The 20342-nt window shown below is 32.4% G+C and overlaps 5 protein-coding genes across 5 annotated transcripts; 2 read left to right on the top strand and 3 right to left on the bottom strand.

Moving 5' to 3' along the window:
- Window positions 1–985: 985 nt before the first annotated feature.
- Window positions 986–2380, bottom strand: MKS88_000974 (uncharacterized protein; the record flags this gene model as incomplete). The annotated part of the gene is made up of 1 exon (XM_067219623.1): window positions 986–2380. The coding sequence occupies one exon, from the start codon at window positions 2378–2380 to the stop codon at window positions 986–988; it is 1395 nt and encodes a 464-aa protein (XP_067075340.1).
- A 1598-nt stretch (window positions 2381–3978) lies between these two features.
- Window positions 3979–14085, top strand: MKS88_000975 (uncharacterized protein; the record flags this gene model as incomplete). The annotated part of the gene is made up of 1 exon (XM_067219624.1): window positions 3979–14085. The coding sequence occupies one exon, from the start codon at window positions 3979–3981 to the stop codon at window positions 14083–14085; it is 10107 nt and encodes a 3368-aa protein (XP_067075341.1).
- Window positions 14086–15446: 1361 nt separating this feature from the next.
- On the bottom strand, window positions 15447–15770 carry MKS88_000976 (exosome complex component CSL4; the record flags this gene model as incomplete). Its single annotated transcript, XM_067219625.1, has 1 exon — window positions 15447–15770. One exon carries the CDS (start codon window positions 15768–15770, stop codon window positions 15447–15449), a length of 324 nt encoding a protein of 107 aa, XP_067075342.1.
- A 1089-nt stretch (window positions 15771–16859) lies between these two features.
- On the bottom strand, window positions 16860–17879 carry MKS88_000977 (pre-rRNA-processing protein ESF2; the record flags this gene model as incomplete). Its single annotated transcript, XM_067219626.1, has 1 exon — window positions 16860–17879. The coding sequence occupies one exon, from the start codon at window positions 17877–17879 to the stop codon at window positions 16860–16862; it is 1020 nt and encodes a 339-aa protein (XP_067075343.1).
- Window positions 17880–19025: 1146 nt separating this feature from the next.
- Window positions 19026–19908, top strand: MKS88_000978 (uncharacterized protein; the record flags this gene model as incomplete). Its single annotated transcript, XM_067219628.1, has 3 exons — window positions 19026–19256; window positions 19562–19630; window positions 19738–19908. 3 exons carry the CDS (start codon window positions 19026–19028, stop codon window positions 19906–19908), a joined length of 471 nt encoding a protein of 156 aa, XP_067075344.1.
- Between the last annotated feature and the right edge of the window lie 434 nt (window positions 19909–20342).

Below are 20342 nucleotides of genomic sequence, written 5' to 3' on the forward strand. Positions count from 1 at the left end.
TTACTATTTATTTTACCATTTATTTTACCATTTATTTTACTATTTTATTAATTTTTTTTTTTTTCTCAATTTTGCAATTACCCATACATTCCATATACACGTACACACAAACACGAAAACGTAAAATATGCTCTCCCATTTTTATAACCAAGTGCCCCATTTCATTTTAAAAACTTAGCGCTTAATTTTTAAAGAAAAAAAAAAAAAAAAAAAATGGTGTTAAGCTTACAACTTTTTTAATTATGAAAATGAAAAATTAAAATTAAAATTAAATATTACGGTTAAAAAAAAAAAAAAAAAAAAAAATTAAGACATTTTTGCAAATTAAAGATGGATCATTTTTTGACCTTCCTCTTTATATGATGTAAGAAAAGTTGGCATGGGAAAAAATAAAATAAAATAAAAAAAAAAAAAAAAAAGGGGAAAGCCATGCACACACTATAAGTAAAAGGTAATATAGTGAGATGAGAATACTAATATTCCTTCTTACTATGTCCATATATATTAATAGTATTATATGCACACTATTATCAATATAAAAGGGTGCACAAAAATACGAACGACATATTTGTAATGAGTCTCATAGGTAACATGTAATATTGATATACTACATGAAAAAAAAAAAAAAAAATAATTTTTTATTTTAATCAGGCAAATGGGGGAGTAACATATATATATGTGTATATATGTGTATATATGTGTATATATGTGTATATATGTGTATATATGTGTATATATGTGTATATATGTGTATATAAGTGTACATATGTGTACATATGTGTATATGAGTGTATATATGTGTATATATGTGTATATATGTGTATATAAGTGTATATATGTGTACATATGTGTACATATGTGTATATGAGTGTACATATGTGTATATATGTGTATATAAGTGTACATATGTGTATACGTATTTATATCCATACACAGAGGTATCCGCTGCTCCCCCCAGCACTTGCGTGAAGAGACCTTTCCCAACTTACCTTTTTTTTTTTTTTTTTTTCTTCTTCTTCTTATCGTCCGTCAGGTCTGTTTTGTGGCCCGGTGCCTCAAGTGCTGCAGGTGTATTTCCCAAGAGTGCCTTCTCATCCCTTCTTTGTTTCCTCTTTAAATACTTATTGTCAATCATACGCTTGATACGAGCTTGTATAAGTTTATAATTTTCTTCTTTCTTTTTTATATATTCTTTAAAAAAGGATGGTAATTGTATATCATAAAATTTCATGAGCGACTTTTTAGTTTGTTCTGAAAATTGTTTTCTTTGTTTTTTATAAAGTGAATTTTCGCTTATCATTTTTTGTGTCATATTATTGTAATTAACAGCTTCTTGATATGTTTTTTCAAATTCTTTTTCATTGAAATTTGAATAATATTCATTTGCTTTTTTGTTGAACATGATATATAAATAGTCCGGTCGAATTCCTTCTAAGAATTCTCTATTTTTTATTTGATTTTTAATTGTTTCTAATTTTAAAAATGCATTATCTCTTTTTAATACTTTTTCACATTTTTCAATATTTAAAAAATCAAAAAACATTTTTAAAATAGATGGATGAATACCTTGACTGTTTATTTCTCTATTTGTTTTTTTTATTACAATTGGTAAGGTCGTTTCCCCTTCTTCTAAAATCCGGTCTACTCGTTCATGGTCATCTAATGGTGTTACAGGTGATACTTCTTTTAAATTTCTTATAGCTATCCATTCTTTCCATAATAATTCCTTTTCATATTTAAATAGCTCCGTATAAGAAGGCATATAAAAATTTATTTTATATTCAAGCTTATAACAAAAATCATCATATGTTATTACTGATCTGTTAGTAAATAATTTGCTAATAAATAATCGAGGGGTTAAAGAATGACTACATAATGGTTTAAACGGATCACAGATTTTTCCAATTAATTTTAAGAGTTCATATTTTACAGGATCTATTAAATTAAATGGTAATTCATATCCTTTTAAATACTCTCCTTTTATTTTATCTTTTAAAATAATAAATGGTTCTTTATCTATGTTATAGTCAGGTAATTTATATGGATATTCATCAATTAATTCTTCTATTAATTTATAATTTGAGGTTAACTTAAAATCATCCATTCTAGATTGTTTGTTTTTTTCATTTTCTTCTTTTTTTCTTTTATTTATGATAATTTTTGTTCTTAACTGATTACTCTTTTTTTGGGCTGGTTTAGACACGAACACACGATAAGTACTATTCTTTCCATTTTTTTCTCTATTCATATAGATGCTCTTCTCCATATAAAAGCAACTACAGTAGTAGCTCACATTTATGGGGGTCGTTATCACTACTACAATCAGAAGGTAGTGTAATGCTGTGAGGGTTCTTCCTAAAGCTTTTGTCGTTATTTTCATGGCTTTTCCCTGGTCCCACCACCACGAACGGTAGAAGCGGCGGAAGCAGCAGCAGCACTAGCAGCACTAGCAGCAGTAACACCAGCACTAAAGCCAATACCACCACGTACTCCCCTTTCGTTACTTTAGTTAATTCGTTTTACCTACGATGGGAAATTAATCTTGTGCACCCACTTCATGCGTTTTCCGCCAAGGGAGGGGGGATATCCTTATGAGTGCACATGAACACACATACCTACGTGAAGTATGTATAACCTTTTTATGTGAACAATTTGAATTTTTACTACGCACTGCGTTCGGCAAGGGGGGGAAGAGGGGGAAAGGAAAGAATGTACAGCAAAAATGGACGGAAAAAATGGATGGAAAAAATTGTACAGCAAATAATAAACGGAAATACCGTACAACAAATAATATATGGAAATACTGTACAACAAATAATATACGGAAATAATGTACAACAAATAATATACGGAAATACTGTACAACAAATAATATACGGAAATACTGTACAACAAATAATATACGGAAATAATGTACAACAAATAATATAAGGAAATACTGTACAGCAATCATGTATGGAAAAAATGTAAAGCAAAATGCGAAGAAATAATAAAACTATTCTCCCACGCTTGATGAAAATGCCGCAAATGATGGTAAAGGAGGTGGGAAAGATTTTTCAATTTTGTTTGCTCACAATATGCATAAGAGTTTATGTGATAAGTTTGATTGTTACGTTTGCATGTGTACACGTGTACTTACGTGAGGGATTACATATATAACTGAACACATATGTGCGCAATTTCATGCAGTACTATATTACATAAGGAAAAATGTGGGTGCTAAATGCATACGTAACAATGTTTTTCTTGCCTCGCTCCTTAGCAAATGTATACACGATTATCCGAGGATTTTTATTTACCTTCACTAGCTATTGCTTCATGCAATATTTGCACACCTGTTACTAGCACACTTCTCTGTGCATAATAATTTTTTTTTTTTTTTTTTTTCTTCTCCTTTGCCATCTCATTCTCTTTATCTTTATCTTCATCTTCATCTTCATACTTATCTTCACATTCACTTTCACCTTCACATTTGTGTTTACACTTATCTTTTCCTTTTCCATTCTCCTTTTTTTATGTCAGCGCATTCATTGCTGAGATTTCGTATGTTTGCCCTTTTTGTTTTGAGGGCTCTTTTTTTTTTTTATTCTGACCTTGTCAGGCGCCTTTTCATTTTGTGCATGGAAAATGTGCGCACAGGTATCACCTGCTTTTCCTGCTCAAGCTGCAAATGTGAGCAGCAGATTAGCAGGTAAGCAGGTTATCAGATAAATTGCTTACCAGTTCAGCCGCTTATCAGTTCAGCCGCTTATCAGTTCAGCTGCTTACCAGTTCAGCCGCTTATCAGTTCAGCTTCTTACCAATTCAGCTGCTTATCAGTTCAGCTGCTTATCAGTTCAGCTGCTTATCAGTTCAGCTGCTTATCAGTTCAGCTGCTTATCAGTTCAGCTGCTTAACATATTTGTATTTTTTTTTTTTTTTTTCGAGCTAATTTTTCCTTTTTTGTTAAATTTTTTTTTTTTTTTTTTTTGTGAAATAATGAATCATGTGAATTTGTGTGACTACGGGAAAGCAAAGGTTTACCTGTGGAAAACCGAAAAAACAAGCGAAAAATTATTTCATGAAATTTCGAATAAGATAAGAAGTTTGTATGAAAAAATAAACTACGATGATTTATTTCATCATTTATATAATTATATAAAATACATTAACGGAAGTAACAATGAATTGTTTTTACGATATGAAATGCCTGTATGTGGGTGTTCAATAAATAAAAACATACAACAAGAGGATTATTATTTTTTTAATATATTTAAAAATGCAAATTATGTAAAGAGGAATGGTAATCTTTCCATTCGTTATATCGATTTGACAGATAAAAATGTCAAAGTAGACAAGGTTAATTTTTTTTCAAATGTCTTTATGTCAATAGGAGTTCATGAGTTACATGAAGGGGATCTACTCCCGGGGAAGGCCGAGCCCTTGGCAAAAAGGGTACATAGAAAGAATAAACGGGAGAAAGAACTAGCACACAGGGGAGGGGGTAGAAGTGGGGAAAAGGAAGCGATCAAGAATAACGAGAATGCCAACATCAATAGTAACGAGAATGACGGAATGAACAATGACGAGGATGACGTGATGACTAATGACCACAGTGAGTGCTTTGCCCACATGAGTGACAAGATAATAAACTTGTTAAACTCGTACAATAATATATATTTCAGCAACAGCTGTGTGTTTATACAACGCGTATTAGTCATTCCGTCTTCCGACAAATACAATGATTTGATTATGTCAAAAATAATGGAAATGAACGAGAATTTCCTGTACACGAATAGAGGCGGTGGCATGAATCGAAGTAGTAACAACACGTTTGTCAATGTACCGAGGGGTGGTTCGAACCCGGTAAAGGGGATCGAAGAGGCGAAGAAGGTGAAGGGATATAAGATAGAAGAACATGCGACAAGGGGGTATAAGGAAGTGGAGTATACGGCAAAAGGGCATACAGCAGAGGATCACACGGAGGACCATATATCTAATATGGAGGATGATTTCCCTTTGAAGGGGAATTTGTCAATTTTGAAGAAATCGCCATACTACGAAGCGGAAAGCATGTCAGTATTTCGAAACATGGATTCTGGTTGTCCTTCCAAGGATTGGAATGCCAATGATATGGAGACCATCAATGAGAAGTATGATGGGAGGAGGAAGAACAGAAGGAATCTAAACAACAGTGAGAATGATAAAAGGAACAAGGAGTGCAATAAAAATATGGAGAGTATTAGGAGTATTCATAGTTTTAAATTGAACAAGAAGTATCCATCAAATTTTTTAAGGATGTTTGATACAAATATTTCTAAGAACTATAATTTCGTTAATGCAAATATGTATGGGAGGGATATGATTTCATCGGATGAATGCATTTTTGATTATTCACTTAGACGGAGTAGTGTCAAAAATAGTAAAGATGAATATAATAATAATGCTTATTTTCGTAATCATAATAGAATGTACATGAGTAATCTAAACTCAGCAGACTGTACGTCTAATTCAGATGCAAATGATAAAGGGAAAAAACAATCCATCGAGCATTTCTCTTTTATATGTAATAATTTCCATAATTTTAAAATCATCGTTTTTTTACCATCCATAGAAAAACATTTCAACATTCAATATAATAAATTTTTTCAAGCAATTATTTTAAATGTGTTTTACATCTTTATCTTCTTTCTATACGATCTGTTAACTAAGGAAAGTATATGGAAATACATGAACACACTAATTGAAAATATGAATTATCATCAAATCGTTAGGAGTACCAAGGTGGGCAGTGAAAGTATACTTGAAGAGAGGAAAAAAAAGGCGCATTATTATAATAGAAATAATAAATTAGAAAAAAAGACAAAATTAGGTAGGGGTAATAGGTTAGGTCTTCCATACAGACTAGGTGCACCAGTAGATCGACATAAAAGAACAGGAGTGAATCATCATTTTTTGGTCGATGAGGACGAGGAGAGATACTCACTTATTGAGGAAAAGACTTTTCAGTTGAACAAGAGTTACAGTAATAAAGATATAACAACGAAATTAAGTTCAAATGAACGTAAAAATAGTTTTGATAACAATATATATATAAATATAAAAAAATATTACAACGATGTGAAGACAAGCATATTAAATAGAACAAGTCAAATTGCTTCCAGGGAAGACGGCATATTGCATGAGGGTATTTACAAAACTTCGAAATGCAGCACGTATGAGGAGGGGAACAATCTTCGGAAGAGCAGCAACTACCGGGGGGATCAGGCCATCGCTGATGAGGGCAGGTATGCGGGGGATGATGATAACAAACGTTACAACTGCCGCACAGGGTGCGGTGGTGATGATGAAGTGGAGGGGGTGGAATGGAAGGCGGAATGGAAGGAGGAATGGAAGGAGGAATGGAAGGTGGAAGAGGAGGAGAAAGAGAAAGAGAAAGAAGAAGCGAAAGAGGAAGCGACAGAGGAAGAAAAATTAGAATACAACAAGGATGATGAAAAATATAACATTGGCGTAGCAGGATCCTCTGGGGGGGAAATGGACGAGACGGACGAGACAGACGAGATGGACGAGATGGACGAGATGGACGAGATGGACGAGATGGACGAGATGGACGAGATGGACGAGATGGACGAGATGGTCGAGATGGACGAGATGGACGAGATGGTCGAGATGGACGAGATGGTCGAGATGGACTATGACGAGGAAGAGTCAGACCAAGAGGACGATGCAGATAACAGCTCGGGGAAAAAGTATGAAAGAGGAACATTGGTAGAAGCGGAAAAGGAAGAGGGAAGAAGAAGGGGCAGTAAGAGGAGTAGCCAGAGCGGTAGCAAGAGGAATAATAAGGAGAATAGCAAAGTGAAAAGGAGGAACAACGAAAGGAACAGTGAGGGGGAGGAATTTTCAAGGGGTCCACTTTCGGGGGAGGGGGTGGATGGAAAAACGAGGAGAAGGAGAAGAGTGTCGGAGGTAAAGAACTATGCATGTCGAACAAAAAAAAAAGAAGGAGATATATATTTGCTTTTGGGTAGTCCTCTTGATTCTCTGGAAATATATATGGATTGTTATGAAATAAGTAAGATGCAAGAGGATTATATATATGAAGGAAACATTATATTTTGCATTATTTTGTCTATATATTTATATATAGTCCAGAATTGGGGGCACTTCTGTAAATTGAACAATAATGAGAATTATCCTTTCAAATTTCCAGAAATAATAGATAATGTATTGTTACAAACATATGATAAGTTATTACCAAGTAAATATAGTAACTATACAAATTTTTTTTTCGATACGTCATATAGTGGTTCAACAAAGGAGAAACTGTACAATAATTATCATCATAATTTTCATTTTTCATTGTATAATACGGAATTAAATAATGATGGAACAGTAAGTGTAAGTAAAAATATTCATTCCTTTATACATTTATTAAATTATAGTGAAAGAGGAGAAGAAGATTTACCTCTAGGTGAAAATAGTAAAGACTGTTACTACTATTTTTTTAATGTGCTTATAAAACCTCATAATATATTATTATATCTAATTAGTTTTATAGAATACAAACTGAACGAAGTCCTATCAACCATACAAGCAGCTGCAATAGCATCGACATTAGAACCATCATACATGACTGTAACTACGTCCGTTAGTATTACTTCTACCTCTTCATCTGCATATGTACAAGAGCATTTTTGCGATTATTTGCTCTGTTATTTGAAATATTTATTAATGATAAAGAGAAAAAATCTTATATTTCATATTACTAGCAAATATTCACATGTAATAGAAAGGTTAAATCATCATTTATATATAAAATTTTATCTTGAATTATCACTTGTATATAAATATATTGGTGCCTTCAGAAAATTTTCTTTTACCATTTACATTCTATGTCTATGCTTTTTTGTTATTAAGAAATATTATGTATCTTATTTTCTTCTAAATAATGTTTTACCCTTTTTTAATTTACCACGAATACATCTAAACTTTAATTATAAAAAGGAATCAGAGGACGGAGAGATAGGAAAAAATCAGAATAATAGAAATACCATGGTCAGTGATATTATAACATCTCCTCCACTGGAAGATAATCTATCCATTTTTTATTCTTACATGAACAGTGTATTTGCTACCAGAGAGGACAAAATGAACGTCCCTATCCACTGGTTGAGGAAAGCCGAAGAGGCAAAAGACAAACTTGAAGCAGCTTCTAGAGATGGACCAAACGGAGTACAAAAAAACAATCGTTCGAATAGTGCACTACGCGGCATATGTGGAAGTAATCGAAGAAGTAACAGCGTGAATGAACCTTTTCCATTCGGGGGTAACGTGAACAATGATGATAGGATGCACAGCGGTGGGCGCACAGGGGGAATACCAAAGGATAGCACACCTAAAGGGGGGGTATACCCAAAGGAAATAGACTATGCAGAAGAGAAGTCAAAGTCAAATTTAAGCCGATCTCACTCGAGCAGCATCGTGGAAGGGGAGCAGGGACGAACACGCAGCCCGAGTACCATGGAGGTAGACGGGGAAGGCAGAAAAGACAGGAAAGACAAGATAGACAAGATAGACAAGAAAGACAAGAAAGACAAGATAGACAAGAAAGACAAGATAGACAAGATAGACAAGATAGACAAGATAGACAAGAATGACAAGATAGACAAGAAAGATAAGAAAGATAAGAAAGACAAGATAGACACACGAATAACACAACCCTTACAATGTGGCTATGCTAAGTGCCCCACTGAAGGTCGGGGGAAAGACTTGTACATGTACAGGATGCTAAAGAATTTGTCCAAATGCTCGTACTCGTATAGTCTGAAGAGGCTGTTAGATTTCTGCTCGCGAGAAATAAACAGTAAAAGCATTCTACATCTGAACAAACATGTGGGTAAACTACAGATTTATAAAAAAAATAAAAAAAAAAGCAATCCTTCCTTACAGTATGCAATTCTTTGTTTTTTAATTTCAGTGTTGAACGAAATAAATTTTGAAGAAGAATATGTTTTCTCGAATTTGTTAATGTTATTATTTTTGAATAAATATTTATCAAAAGAAAAGCAGAAAGAAATACTGTACACTATATATGAAACATTAAGTAAAAAAAAAAAGTATATATCTTTTCCTCCATTTATTACATTAATAATAGATGAGAAAAGAAAAAAAAAAAATCGAAATTATTTGAATAAATTAGATCAAAGAGGAGACAAACAGTTCAACGATATGATATGGGATTTCTCTTCCTCTGATTCGTTATCTACACACTCATATGATATTTCATCCTCTGTTTCGTCTACATCATCCGATGTATTAGTACCCTTGTCACATATGGACTCTCGAAAGAAGTCATTAAATGAAGAACGTATAGCTAAACAGAAGATGTTGTTTAGAAAAAGGAAGGAAGATTTTGAAAAAGAAAATAAATTGCACTTTTTGTGTGGATTCACAGAAGGAAGGTGTTCCTCATTACCAGTGTTAGTGAACATCGCTTATGCTAACGTGAGTCATAACGATGAAAAGGTATTCAAGAAGGTTGAACCAACAAATGGGGGAGAGGAAGGAGTGGGTGTGAGGGAGGAAGAGAACGAGAATGGGATTGATCAGGAAGATAAGCACGGTGATGGAAATCATCGTAGCAATCATTATGATAATCAGGACGAGCTAACCCCGAACAGGTACAAAGATGTTTTCAAGTATAACCCATTTAACGAAAAAGAGAAAAATATAAGAATTCAAAATATGTGTGCTGTGAATGAAATAAAGAATGTCGTTGTAACGCTAAAAAACATCTTATCAGTTAATCTAGTTTTAAATAATGTAACTATAATATCGTCAGGGGTAGCTATCGAAAATTATCCAACAAGTATAATACTTTTAGCAAAAAAAAAAAATCGTTTAACCAACGTGCAACTAGCTTTTAAACCAAAAGAAACCGGGATGCTCTTCCTTCTTGGCATTTCATACTGCATCAGCTACTTACATTTTGACCAGTACCTTTTGTACGATACCTCCATTTTGCGTAAATTTTTTATGGATCAAGATTTTTTTCGGCACTACGGAAAAGGGGATTTCCAGGGGGAGATGGAAAAATGCCCTGACCATGTTCAGGACGGATCAATGGCGGGAGGAGGACTTCCCGAAGTGAGCGAGGTAATAGGGGAGAAGAATGACCCGGAGAAGGGCACCACCAATAACGCTTCTAATTATGCTTATAATAATGCTTCTATTTATGCTTCTATTTACGCTTCTAATTACGCATCTAATTACGCATCTAATTACGCATCTAATTACGTATCTAATTACGAATCTAATTACGAATCTAATTACGCATCTAATTACGCTTCGAGTATCGCTCCGGGTAGCGGCGCGCGTGAGGCCAAGCAGTACCCTCCCTATTCAAATGGTCAATGTGAGGGTGAGCAGGGAAAAGGAAATTCAGACCACGGTGCAAGTAAAAGAACGCTGCAGAACAAAATAAAATTGTTGAATTACGTTTTCAAGTTGTCCAACATATGTTCAGTATTTGTTATAGACAATTATTTTGCCCTGAAATCAGAGATAAAACTTTTTAATTTTAGTAAGTACATCGACATTGAGCCTTTGCTTAATGACAAATCGTATTTGAAAAAGTTTTGTGTAACTTCTATGGGAGTGAACGAGGCGGAGTGTAGAGCGAAAGGTAGAGATGGGAGCAGTGATAAGTGTATAAGTGGAAGTAGTGACAACTGCAGAGATGGGGGTAGCATGATAAGCGGAGTGAAGGGCGAACGAGAAGCTTCCCAAAAAGACAGTGAAGAAGAAACATGGATCAACAAACAGAGCAATGAGGGGAAAAGGAATCAACATGATAAGAGTGCAGATAATATGTGTGGTAGTGACAGAATCCTAGGAAAAAATCATACGAATTGTGAGAACCATGTAAGAAATGTATGCAATGTGAACGATGCACGCAATGTGAGTAGCTGTGTTGATAAAGTAAGCTATGAGGGTACTAATGAAGCGGTGAAAGGGGGGGAACCGAAGTCCCTTTGGATGAGTGAAAGAAAAAGAGATAAAGAGAAGAGCCCCCCTTTAAATTATGCTTTTCAGAAAGGTCGTACTCACTATAAAAGAGAGTTCTTTATAAATGAAAATGCTCAGGAGTTGTCGGAACCCCTTTCCCCCTCAGCATTGTCATCCAAGTCAACCTTATCCTTATCCATCTCATCGACACTAGAATCGCCGATATCGTCAGATGCACCATCAGAAATAGCATCTCTGTTACCAGCTGAGTCTTTTTCTTGTGTAACGGACGAGAGGATGATCCAAGGAGGATCATTAAAAAATGGACAGTTACAGAAGGAGCCATTCGTGAATGTGGATAAACCGGACGGGTATTACTACGATATGAAGGGGAAGCAAAAGGGTAAAAGTACAGGTAAAAGTACAGGTAAGAGTACAGGTAAGAGTACAGGTAAGAGTGAATATAAAAGTAGGAGTAACTGTAAAAGAAAGAACAATGACAAAGGAGGTGGCATAAACAATGGAAGGAGTTGTTCCAGTGTTAAGGAAATTAGGGATGACGTGAATGATAACCACTATTTTTCCAGTGATGTACGATATTCCGAGTTATTAGAAGGAGAAATAAAATTCTTATGTCTAATTTTAGAAAATGTAAGTAATGTAAACATAAATTATGTAAACATTAAAGTGGTGTATAGGAACAGAGAACTGGGAGATTATTTTATAAAATTTTATTTTGACAAATCGTTTTATATAAAAAATAAATACGAAAATAGCAAGGAACATATCGTAAAGGTAGCTGAAGGAGATACATTAAAGGTTATGAAGAATTGCTCTCTTTATATTCCTATAAGGTGTATAGGATCAATTTTAATAAATGAGTGTGATGTTAATATTATTTATTCGACTTACAAGAATAGTCTTTATTACTCTGTGCAAAAGTTGAATCTAAAAATGAATGTTCGTAGAAATATAATAATTGAGCATATGTATTACTTTCCATATGTTAGTTTTAATTATAGGGATATACTTAACCAGCTGTTGAACACCAACTATTACAGCTCAGACGCCTTTCGCAGGTTGGCCATGGTTAAGGGGGTAAGCGATGACATAAGTGGTAGCGGGGGTGCGACTACTTCTGCTGCTGCTGCTGCTGCTGCTACTGCTACTGCTGCTACCGCTGCTACTGCTACCGCTGCTACTGCTACCACTGCTACTGCTACCACTGCTACTGCTACCACTGCTACCGCTACTACCGCTACTACTACCGCTGCTACTGCTTCATCCCCTTTTGCTAATAACAGTGAACAGGCAATATACGATATAAGCTACCTAAGAGGAAGAAGCCTTGAGTATAAAGATATCAATATAGAGAACTACTTTGAAACGGATAAGGCACGCAAGGACAGTGCCGCTGGTGCTAGGTGTTACCCTGAGAAGCGTTACACAGATAAGGCAAGATTAAGTTCAGCAAGTAGGAGGAGAAGCACTCATAGTAATGCAAACAGTGCTAGGTGTGTTACCATGGGGAGTGAACTTGTGGGTATATACAAGCTCCTGAGTAACACTAGCAAATTTGACGTGTCCGATAACTTCAGAATGATTGAAAAATTGTATGAGTATAATGAAAACCTAAACATATGTACGGATCACAAATACATATTCCTCGAATTGTACATAAAAAATTATAGTGGTTATGTTAATTATTGTAAAACGAAAAAATTAAAAAGACGACCAATGTGTATTGTTGATAAGGAAAATAATTCAAGTAAGTGGGTTTTATGGTTTAAAAGAATAAAAAGAAAAAAAAATATAGTTTTTAAAAATGAAGAAGAAATAATAAAGTACTTCTTACAATATCTTGATATATATGTTTATTTGACTTATTCCAGACATAAAAAGGTAGGAATCTTAAGTGTATACAGTTCTTACTTGAATAGTATACATATACACAAAAAAAAAATAAGCGATTTTTTTTTTAATCTTAAAAAGGACAATAAGTCACACGAGAAGGAGGCACACGATACTAATGATGAAGTAGACAAACAACAATATGATGAATATAATGAGGAAAATAAAATTTCACGTTCTTTGTATGCGAATGATAAAAAGAAATACAAAAGAAATAGATCTCCTCGATTTCGTAATCACTACAAGAGAGAAACATTTTTTTGCTCCAATACATTGAATTTCCCAACAAGTTTTCTAAACAATGAAGATAAAAAGAGGACCTGTGAGCAAAGAACACTAGGAGGGAAGCAGGATGAGGTTCTGGAAAACAAGAGCAACGCATCGTCCAGGAATTTCACCATAGGACATATTGGGGCATATTTGAAAAGGAGCCACTGGGGGAGTGATGATGAAGAGGAGCAAAATAGCGATGAAGACGAAGACTACAATGATCATTACGATCGTTGTGATGATCGTTGTGATGATCGTTGTGATGATCGTTGTGATGATCGTTGTGATGATCGTTGTGATGATCGTTGTGATGATCGAAGTGATGAGTACCAAGGTGATAACCATGATGACCAGCCTGATGGAACGTACAAAGAGTCGCATCCCTTGCAACCAAGTATGAACAAATTATTCCAGAAAAACATCGTAAATGATATGTTTTACCCATACGTACTACTACGACCGAAGTTCTATAACTGCAAAAAGAGAAATAGTGTTATAATACCCAAGTGCTCAAAAACGTTGGACTTTTCGAATTTAAAAAAAATTGGAATAAAAAAGAAATACTTTGAATCCAAAGTTAATGATTTTTTTTTTGTTAAAATCTCGATAAAGAATTTATCTTCTATTGACTTAGGCGAATATACTCTTTTAATCTTCCCTTCTAACTTAAATTGTATAAAAATTATTGGAAAATTAGATAAGCATGGCTTTTTAGGGGAGCAAACTGTTCCGTTATGTCCTTTGAACAAACACAATAAAGCAAAATATAGAAAAAAAGACTCCTACCTTTTGCACTCCTTTAAGGTCTATTCAATGTTTCCAGGAAAGGTATTCTTTTATATATCCATATATTTCCACGCCATCCACACACTGTTATTTCATCATGAGCCAGTACTGGTAACTATAGTTTAGCATTGGAAGCAGCTTATCATTGTAACAGTAATGGAGAGGAGGGTGTGTGTGTGTGTGTGTGGAGAGAAGCCAAGATCCAGCGAGTAGTACGTTCACGGGGCGTATGTAATCGATTATCTTAGTATCAACCAATACTCTTGCGGTTTGCAGGCCATTTTTTGTTCCACGTATGCGAACTTTTTTTTTTTTTTTTTTTTTTTTGCTTTACTTATGTAACTTCAATTTTCCCTTTATTTTTTGCGCCTCTTTTTGCTTAACATCATTTGAGTTTATCATGCATTAAAACCCCACCTGTTACGAAGTGTAAATGGGTTTGTTATGACCCATATGAAGCGTTCACATTTGCATGGACATTGGCACGGACTTTTACTTTTTGTTCCAATACCATTTGTTAGCACTTTGTTCCTTGTTAATACTCCTTAACTCGTTTTTAAAATTTGCCAATTCTGTCAAACCTTTTTTGTGCTTTTTTGTTTTTTCATTTTTTTTAAACTCTTTCATTTTAAGCCTGTGCCAAAATGGCTCAACGTGAACATGGATGAAAAAAAAAAAAAAAAAAAAAAATATTAAAATAAGTAAGAGTAATAAAATAAACAAAATAGTAATAAAATAGAAATGATAAATAATTGTAAAAAAAGAATGCAAAAACTAAAAATAAGAATGATAGATAAATATAAAGCACCGCTTTAAACGTTTACTTAAAGTGAAAATCAGAATATTTTTCATGCTTTTTGAAAAAACGACAATCGCCAGCACGTGTTTTAAGTGAAAATTGATCTTATGGGGATGTACATATAATACATAAAAGTATTCTGTATATGTATAAATTGAAAAAAAGGAAAAAAATAAAAAATAAAAATACGGCAAATACTGTAAATACGGTAAAAATAGCAGAACATTTGACACTTGACTGAGCGAAGTTGATAAAGCATCATTTGGAAAAAATCAACGTACAAATAAATTAAATAAAGAAGGCGGAGGAGGGAACAAGAGAAGACACAATTGGGCACAAACCGCTTTCGTATGCAATAAAATAAAAATAGAATAAAAATAAAATAAAAATAGAATAAAAATAAAATAAAAATAGAATAAAAATAGAATAAAAATAAAATAAAATAAAATAAAAATAAAATAAAATAAAAATAGAATAAAAATAAAATAAAAATAGAATAAAAATAGAATAAAAATAAAATAAAAATAAAAATAAAAATAAAATTAAATTAAAAATAAAATAAAAATAAAGTAAAAAACAAAGTAAATATGCCATGGATGACACCATAGTATTACCAGGTGAAGTAATAGGCAGCTCTTTGGACTATATATGTGGTGAGAACACCTATGTGTTGAATAATGAAATAAGGTCAGCTATATTGGGTAAAAAAAGTATTACTACTCTTGCTGCTACTACTACTACTACTGCTACTACTGCTACTACTGCTACTACTGCTACTACTGCTGCTACTACTACTGCTGCTACTACTACTGCTGCTACTACTACTGCTGCTACTACTACTGCTGCTACTACTACTGCTGCTACTACTACTGCTGCTACTACTACTGCTGCTACTACTACTGCTGCTACTACTACTACTGCTACTACTGCTACTGCTACTACTGCTACTACTACTACTGATGATAATAATGGTGAACATAAAAAGGTAATTAGTGTCGACAATGTAAAACATTTTGTCGCTCTTCCAAAAGTAGGGGATGTTGTAATATGTAAAATTTATAGAGTAACGTTTAATATAATATATTGTCATATTATACTGTCAAATAATAAACCTTTGAAAAATTCATTTAAAGGGTATATAAACAAAAGTGATATACATATATATGAAGGAGAGCTTGGTGATAACTTTGACTGCTTTAAACAAGGGGATATTATAAAAGCTAAGGTTTTGTCAATCGGTCAGCATTCTTCCTATAAATTATGTACAGTTGGATCAGATTTGGGTGTTATAATAGCTTTAAGTGACAAAGGTTAGTAGAGAGGAAAAACTTGTACAAATAATATTTAGTGTTTATGTATACACAAAAATTTGTAAATACATATGCAACACGTAGAATAATTTACATATATTATTTTTATCCTTTGAACGTAACCCTTCTCCACACATTTGTTATTATATTGTGCGTATTTTAATGTATGTATGAACGAAAGTTCTATGTTAAGATTGGTGGTTACGTTGAAATGGCGTTCCATTTTTATGTATATTTTTATGCACATCTTTGTGCCCCCTCTTATACCCATTTTTATGCACATTTTTTTTTCCCCCCATTTTTATGAACAATGCAGGTGATATATTAAAACCCGTGGCATGGAACTTGATGATCAATGTGAATGACATGAGTTTTGAACAAAGGAAAGTGTCGAACGATTTTTCTGTTCCCATATAATATGAATTAAAATTTATCCTATTAATTCTTGTATATATGTATATTATAGAAAAGCATTTGTCTGATAAATGGTATACAAACACGTGTGCATTATTTTTTTTGTTTGTTCCTTTTGTTTGATGTGTACTTTTTTTTTTTTTTTTTTTTTTTTACCTTTTTTATTCCACGTTATGCTTGTCTTAAATGCATGGGGTAGTTACATAGAGAGAAGGGGGGGGAAGCAGGAAAACAGTTAAGCGGAACATAAAAAAAGAAGAAGCAAATATATGTAAAAAAAAAAAAAAAGTTTCAAACAAAAATAAAAATAAAAAAGTACCACATTAAACTACGAAAAAAGAAAAGAAAAATGAAAAAAAAATTGTGCAAATCTAGTTTCACATTAACAACTTCAAAAGGTCAGGCGAAATTGCGCTGTCTTTATTTTTACTATTTCGTTCATTTATACTATTTCGTTCATTTATACTGTTTCGTTCATTTTTACTGTTTCGTTCATTTATACTGTTTCGTTCATTTATACTGTTTCGTTCATTTTTACTGTTTCGTTCATTTATACTGTTTCGTTCATTTATACTGTTTCGTTCATTTTTGCCATTTATTTTATTTTTTTTTTTATTTTCCTCGTCCGCCAATAGCTGTTCTTTTGCGGCCTCTCTCGTCTCATATGCTCCAGCTGTCCCTTGATCTTTTTTTATAGTTACAAAGTTTAATCTGTTCATGCTCTTTTTGAGGTATATATATTTTTTCTTTTTTTTATCAATCACCCTAGTCCTCCCCACGCTTGCTACTTCTTCGCTGTTATGGACTTTGTCCGATTCGTTAATTTTTTCTAAATAATCTTCATAAGTTTTGTACATAATTTTTAAAGAATGTTTGAGTTTTTCTTTTCTTGAAATATTTCTATATAACACAGAAGAGACCAAATTACTCCACGTAAAATGCTTCAAATATTTAATATGCCAAAACTTTTCTCTTAATAAATTTTTTCTCTTTTTTCCTCCAATCATTTGATTATTTAATAACCTTTCAACCTTTTTGGCATCTTTTTTATCGAAAAATTCGATGTACCCATCATGATACTTTACTCGTTTGTTACGTGTTTCAGTATTCACAATGTTAATCTCTTCATCTTTTATTTTATTTAAATGTATTTTATCAACTGAACCATATTTACTAAAAATTTCTCGAATTTTCGAAACGTTCAAGCCTACAGGTATATGTGATAGATATACAATTCCTTTTTTGGATTCTTCCTTTTTTTCTCTTTGCCATATGCTGTCGTTGAACTGAAATCTTTCGTCCTCAACAATATTGCTGCTTAATCTTGCAAAGTCTTCAACGGCATCTGCTTTTTCAATTACCTCAGCATGGGACTTTTCCGGGTAACGCGTCTTCATTTTACCATCCCGCACAACTTCGTTAAGTTAAGCTTCGTCACGTCACGTTACCCTATGTTTTGTTACTATTCGTTTTCGCTTCTTTCTTTTTTTTTTTTTATTTTCTTACATTATCTTCCCTTTAAATTTTCATTCATTGCACTGTTCGAGAAAAAAAAAGAAGAAAAAATAATATTTCCGAAACGGAAATTATTTCCCTTTTTTTTGGTACTTTTATGAGTTTATCTTTTTGTACTACTATTTGTTTTTGTATTTGTTTTTGTTTTTGTATTTGTTTTTGTTTTTGTATTTGTATTTGTATTTGCAATTGCATTTGCATTTGAATTTATATATGCAATTATATATGCATTTGTACATGCATTTGTACATGCATTTGTACATGAATTTGTAAATGCATTTGTACATGAATTTGTAAATGCATTTGTTCATGTATTTGTATTTCTATTTGTATTTATTTTTCCTTCTCTTTTATTTTATTTTCTTTTATTTTTGATACTTTGAATGCTTACATAAATGTTTATTTAATTTTTACCATTTATTCAATTTATTAGTCCCGATATTTTTCATTCTTAAAATTTCACTTTAGCACCTTTTGTCATGTTGCTTTTTTTTTGCAACAGCAGTAGAAAAGCGTTTTAATATAATGGCAATGCATTCAACTGAATTGAACTTAATTGAACTGAATTGAACTAAATTCAATTAAATTCAATTAAATACATTGCCATTATATCATATTACATTCCATTCCTCTCAATTGAGTTTTATTTTATTTTATTTTATTTTTTTTTTGGCTATTCAGCTGTTCGAATGGAAAAATAGAGAATTTTTTAAGATGATAATATTCCTTAAAAATATAAGGTCATTTTTTCTATTACACAAAAGCAATAATCATTTTATTACCAAGCAGTATTAACCTATTTTCCCTTACTATTTTTTTTTTTGCTCATTCAAAGAGTAGAGTGCCTTTACAACGCCATTTTTTATTTCCATTTTCGACATTACCGTTCAGGTTGATAAGGAGTGTATATATATATATATATATATGTACTTATGTATATATGTACTTATATATATATGTATATTTGTATGTATAAATGCCATTGCACATACCTAATTGACCATATCACGTTTTCAAAACTCAAGAGAATGGAAAATACACAGTATTATAACAGACTTGTGGAGCTAAATTTACTAGCAGAAGGTATTTTTTGTAAAAACAAGCAGCTATTGTTAATCGATAATAATTTGAATGGTGTGAGAACAACCAAGGGTGGATATAGGAGAAAGGAAATTACGAAAAATGTCGGGAAACTAAGCACCTACAGTAATTTATTTTTGTCACTAAATAAAAGCCAAATTAATGATTATTTAGATAATGTATGGAAAAAAAAAAAAAAAAAAATTATGAATATGGGAATAAATTTATGCAAACTGTATTCTATATATTCTGACTTGTTCATAAAAATAGCAGTTTTGCACACACGTACCCACAAACAAAAGAAAAAAAAAAAAAAAAAAAAAAAATAAAAAAAAAAAAAAAAAAAAGAAAATAAAAAAAAAAAAAAAAAAAAAACACTGTAAAGCAGTTTTTTTCACACTTACCTGGTTTTATATATGCATTTGCAACACATATATTTACTTAAATTTTCCACATGCTCGTTCACTTTATTTTGTAAATGTAGGTGGAGAAACTTCTATCGGAAAAGAGGGACAAAGTAAGAGACAAGCGAAAATTGCTCATTAATGAACTGGTAAAGCTAAACCCGAGTGTGACTGAAATACCCCTAGAGGAAGCTAAGTTTTTACTAAGACATTAAATTGTTTATTTTTGATCATGGTTTTTGTATAATATATTTAGGCACATTCTAAAGAAGATACGGATGGGCATAATTTTCGTTTTTCAACAAGCGAATTCAAAGAAAAAAAGAAAAAAATAAAGAAAAGAAAAGAAAGAAAAGAAAGAAAAGAAAAGAAAAAAAAGAAAAGAAAGAAAAGAAAAGAAAAAAAAGAAAAGAAAGAAAAACTCTGAAAAAGTAAAACAGTAACAAAGATATAAAACAACATTGCGTAAAATGGGGTTACGCAAAACGACGAACAAGGGACAATTATGAGATAGTGAATTTTGTTAAAATGAAGTAAAGCTGTAATTTGTAATTTCTCAATTTATTTTAAATGATATATTTAAAGAATGAAAGAATGTTTACATATATGTACAATGTATTCTATGTGTACAATATGTTATTATGTATGGAAGGCATGTAAAAATGAGTGGAAAAAAGGAAAAAAAAAAAAAAAAAAAGCAGCACAAAAGTGTGTGCCTTTGTTATTATGTATTTCCGGAATTTGTTTCCTCCGGTGGTGTAATTTAAACTACTTCATTTTTGGTATTAATTCTTACTTCAATATTTACTTCAGTTTTTGCTTCAGTTTTAGCATTAATTTTTTTTTTTTTCATTTCATAAA

The sequence above is a fragment of the Plasmodium brasilianum genome, chromosome 3 (genome assembly GCF_023973825.1).
Source record: "Plasmodium brasilianum strain Bolivian I chromosome 3, whole genome shotgun sequence".
NCBI classification, from domain to species: Eukaryota; Apicomplexa; class Aconoidasida; order Haemosporida; family Plasmodiidae; genus Plasmodium; species Plasmodium brasilianum.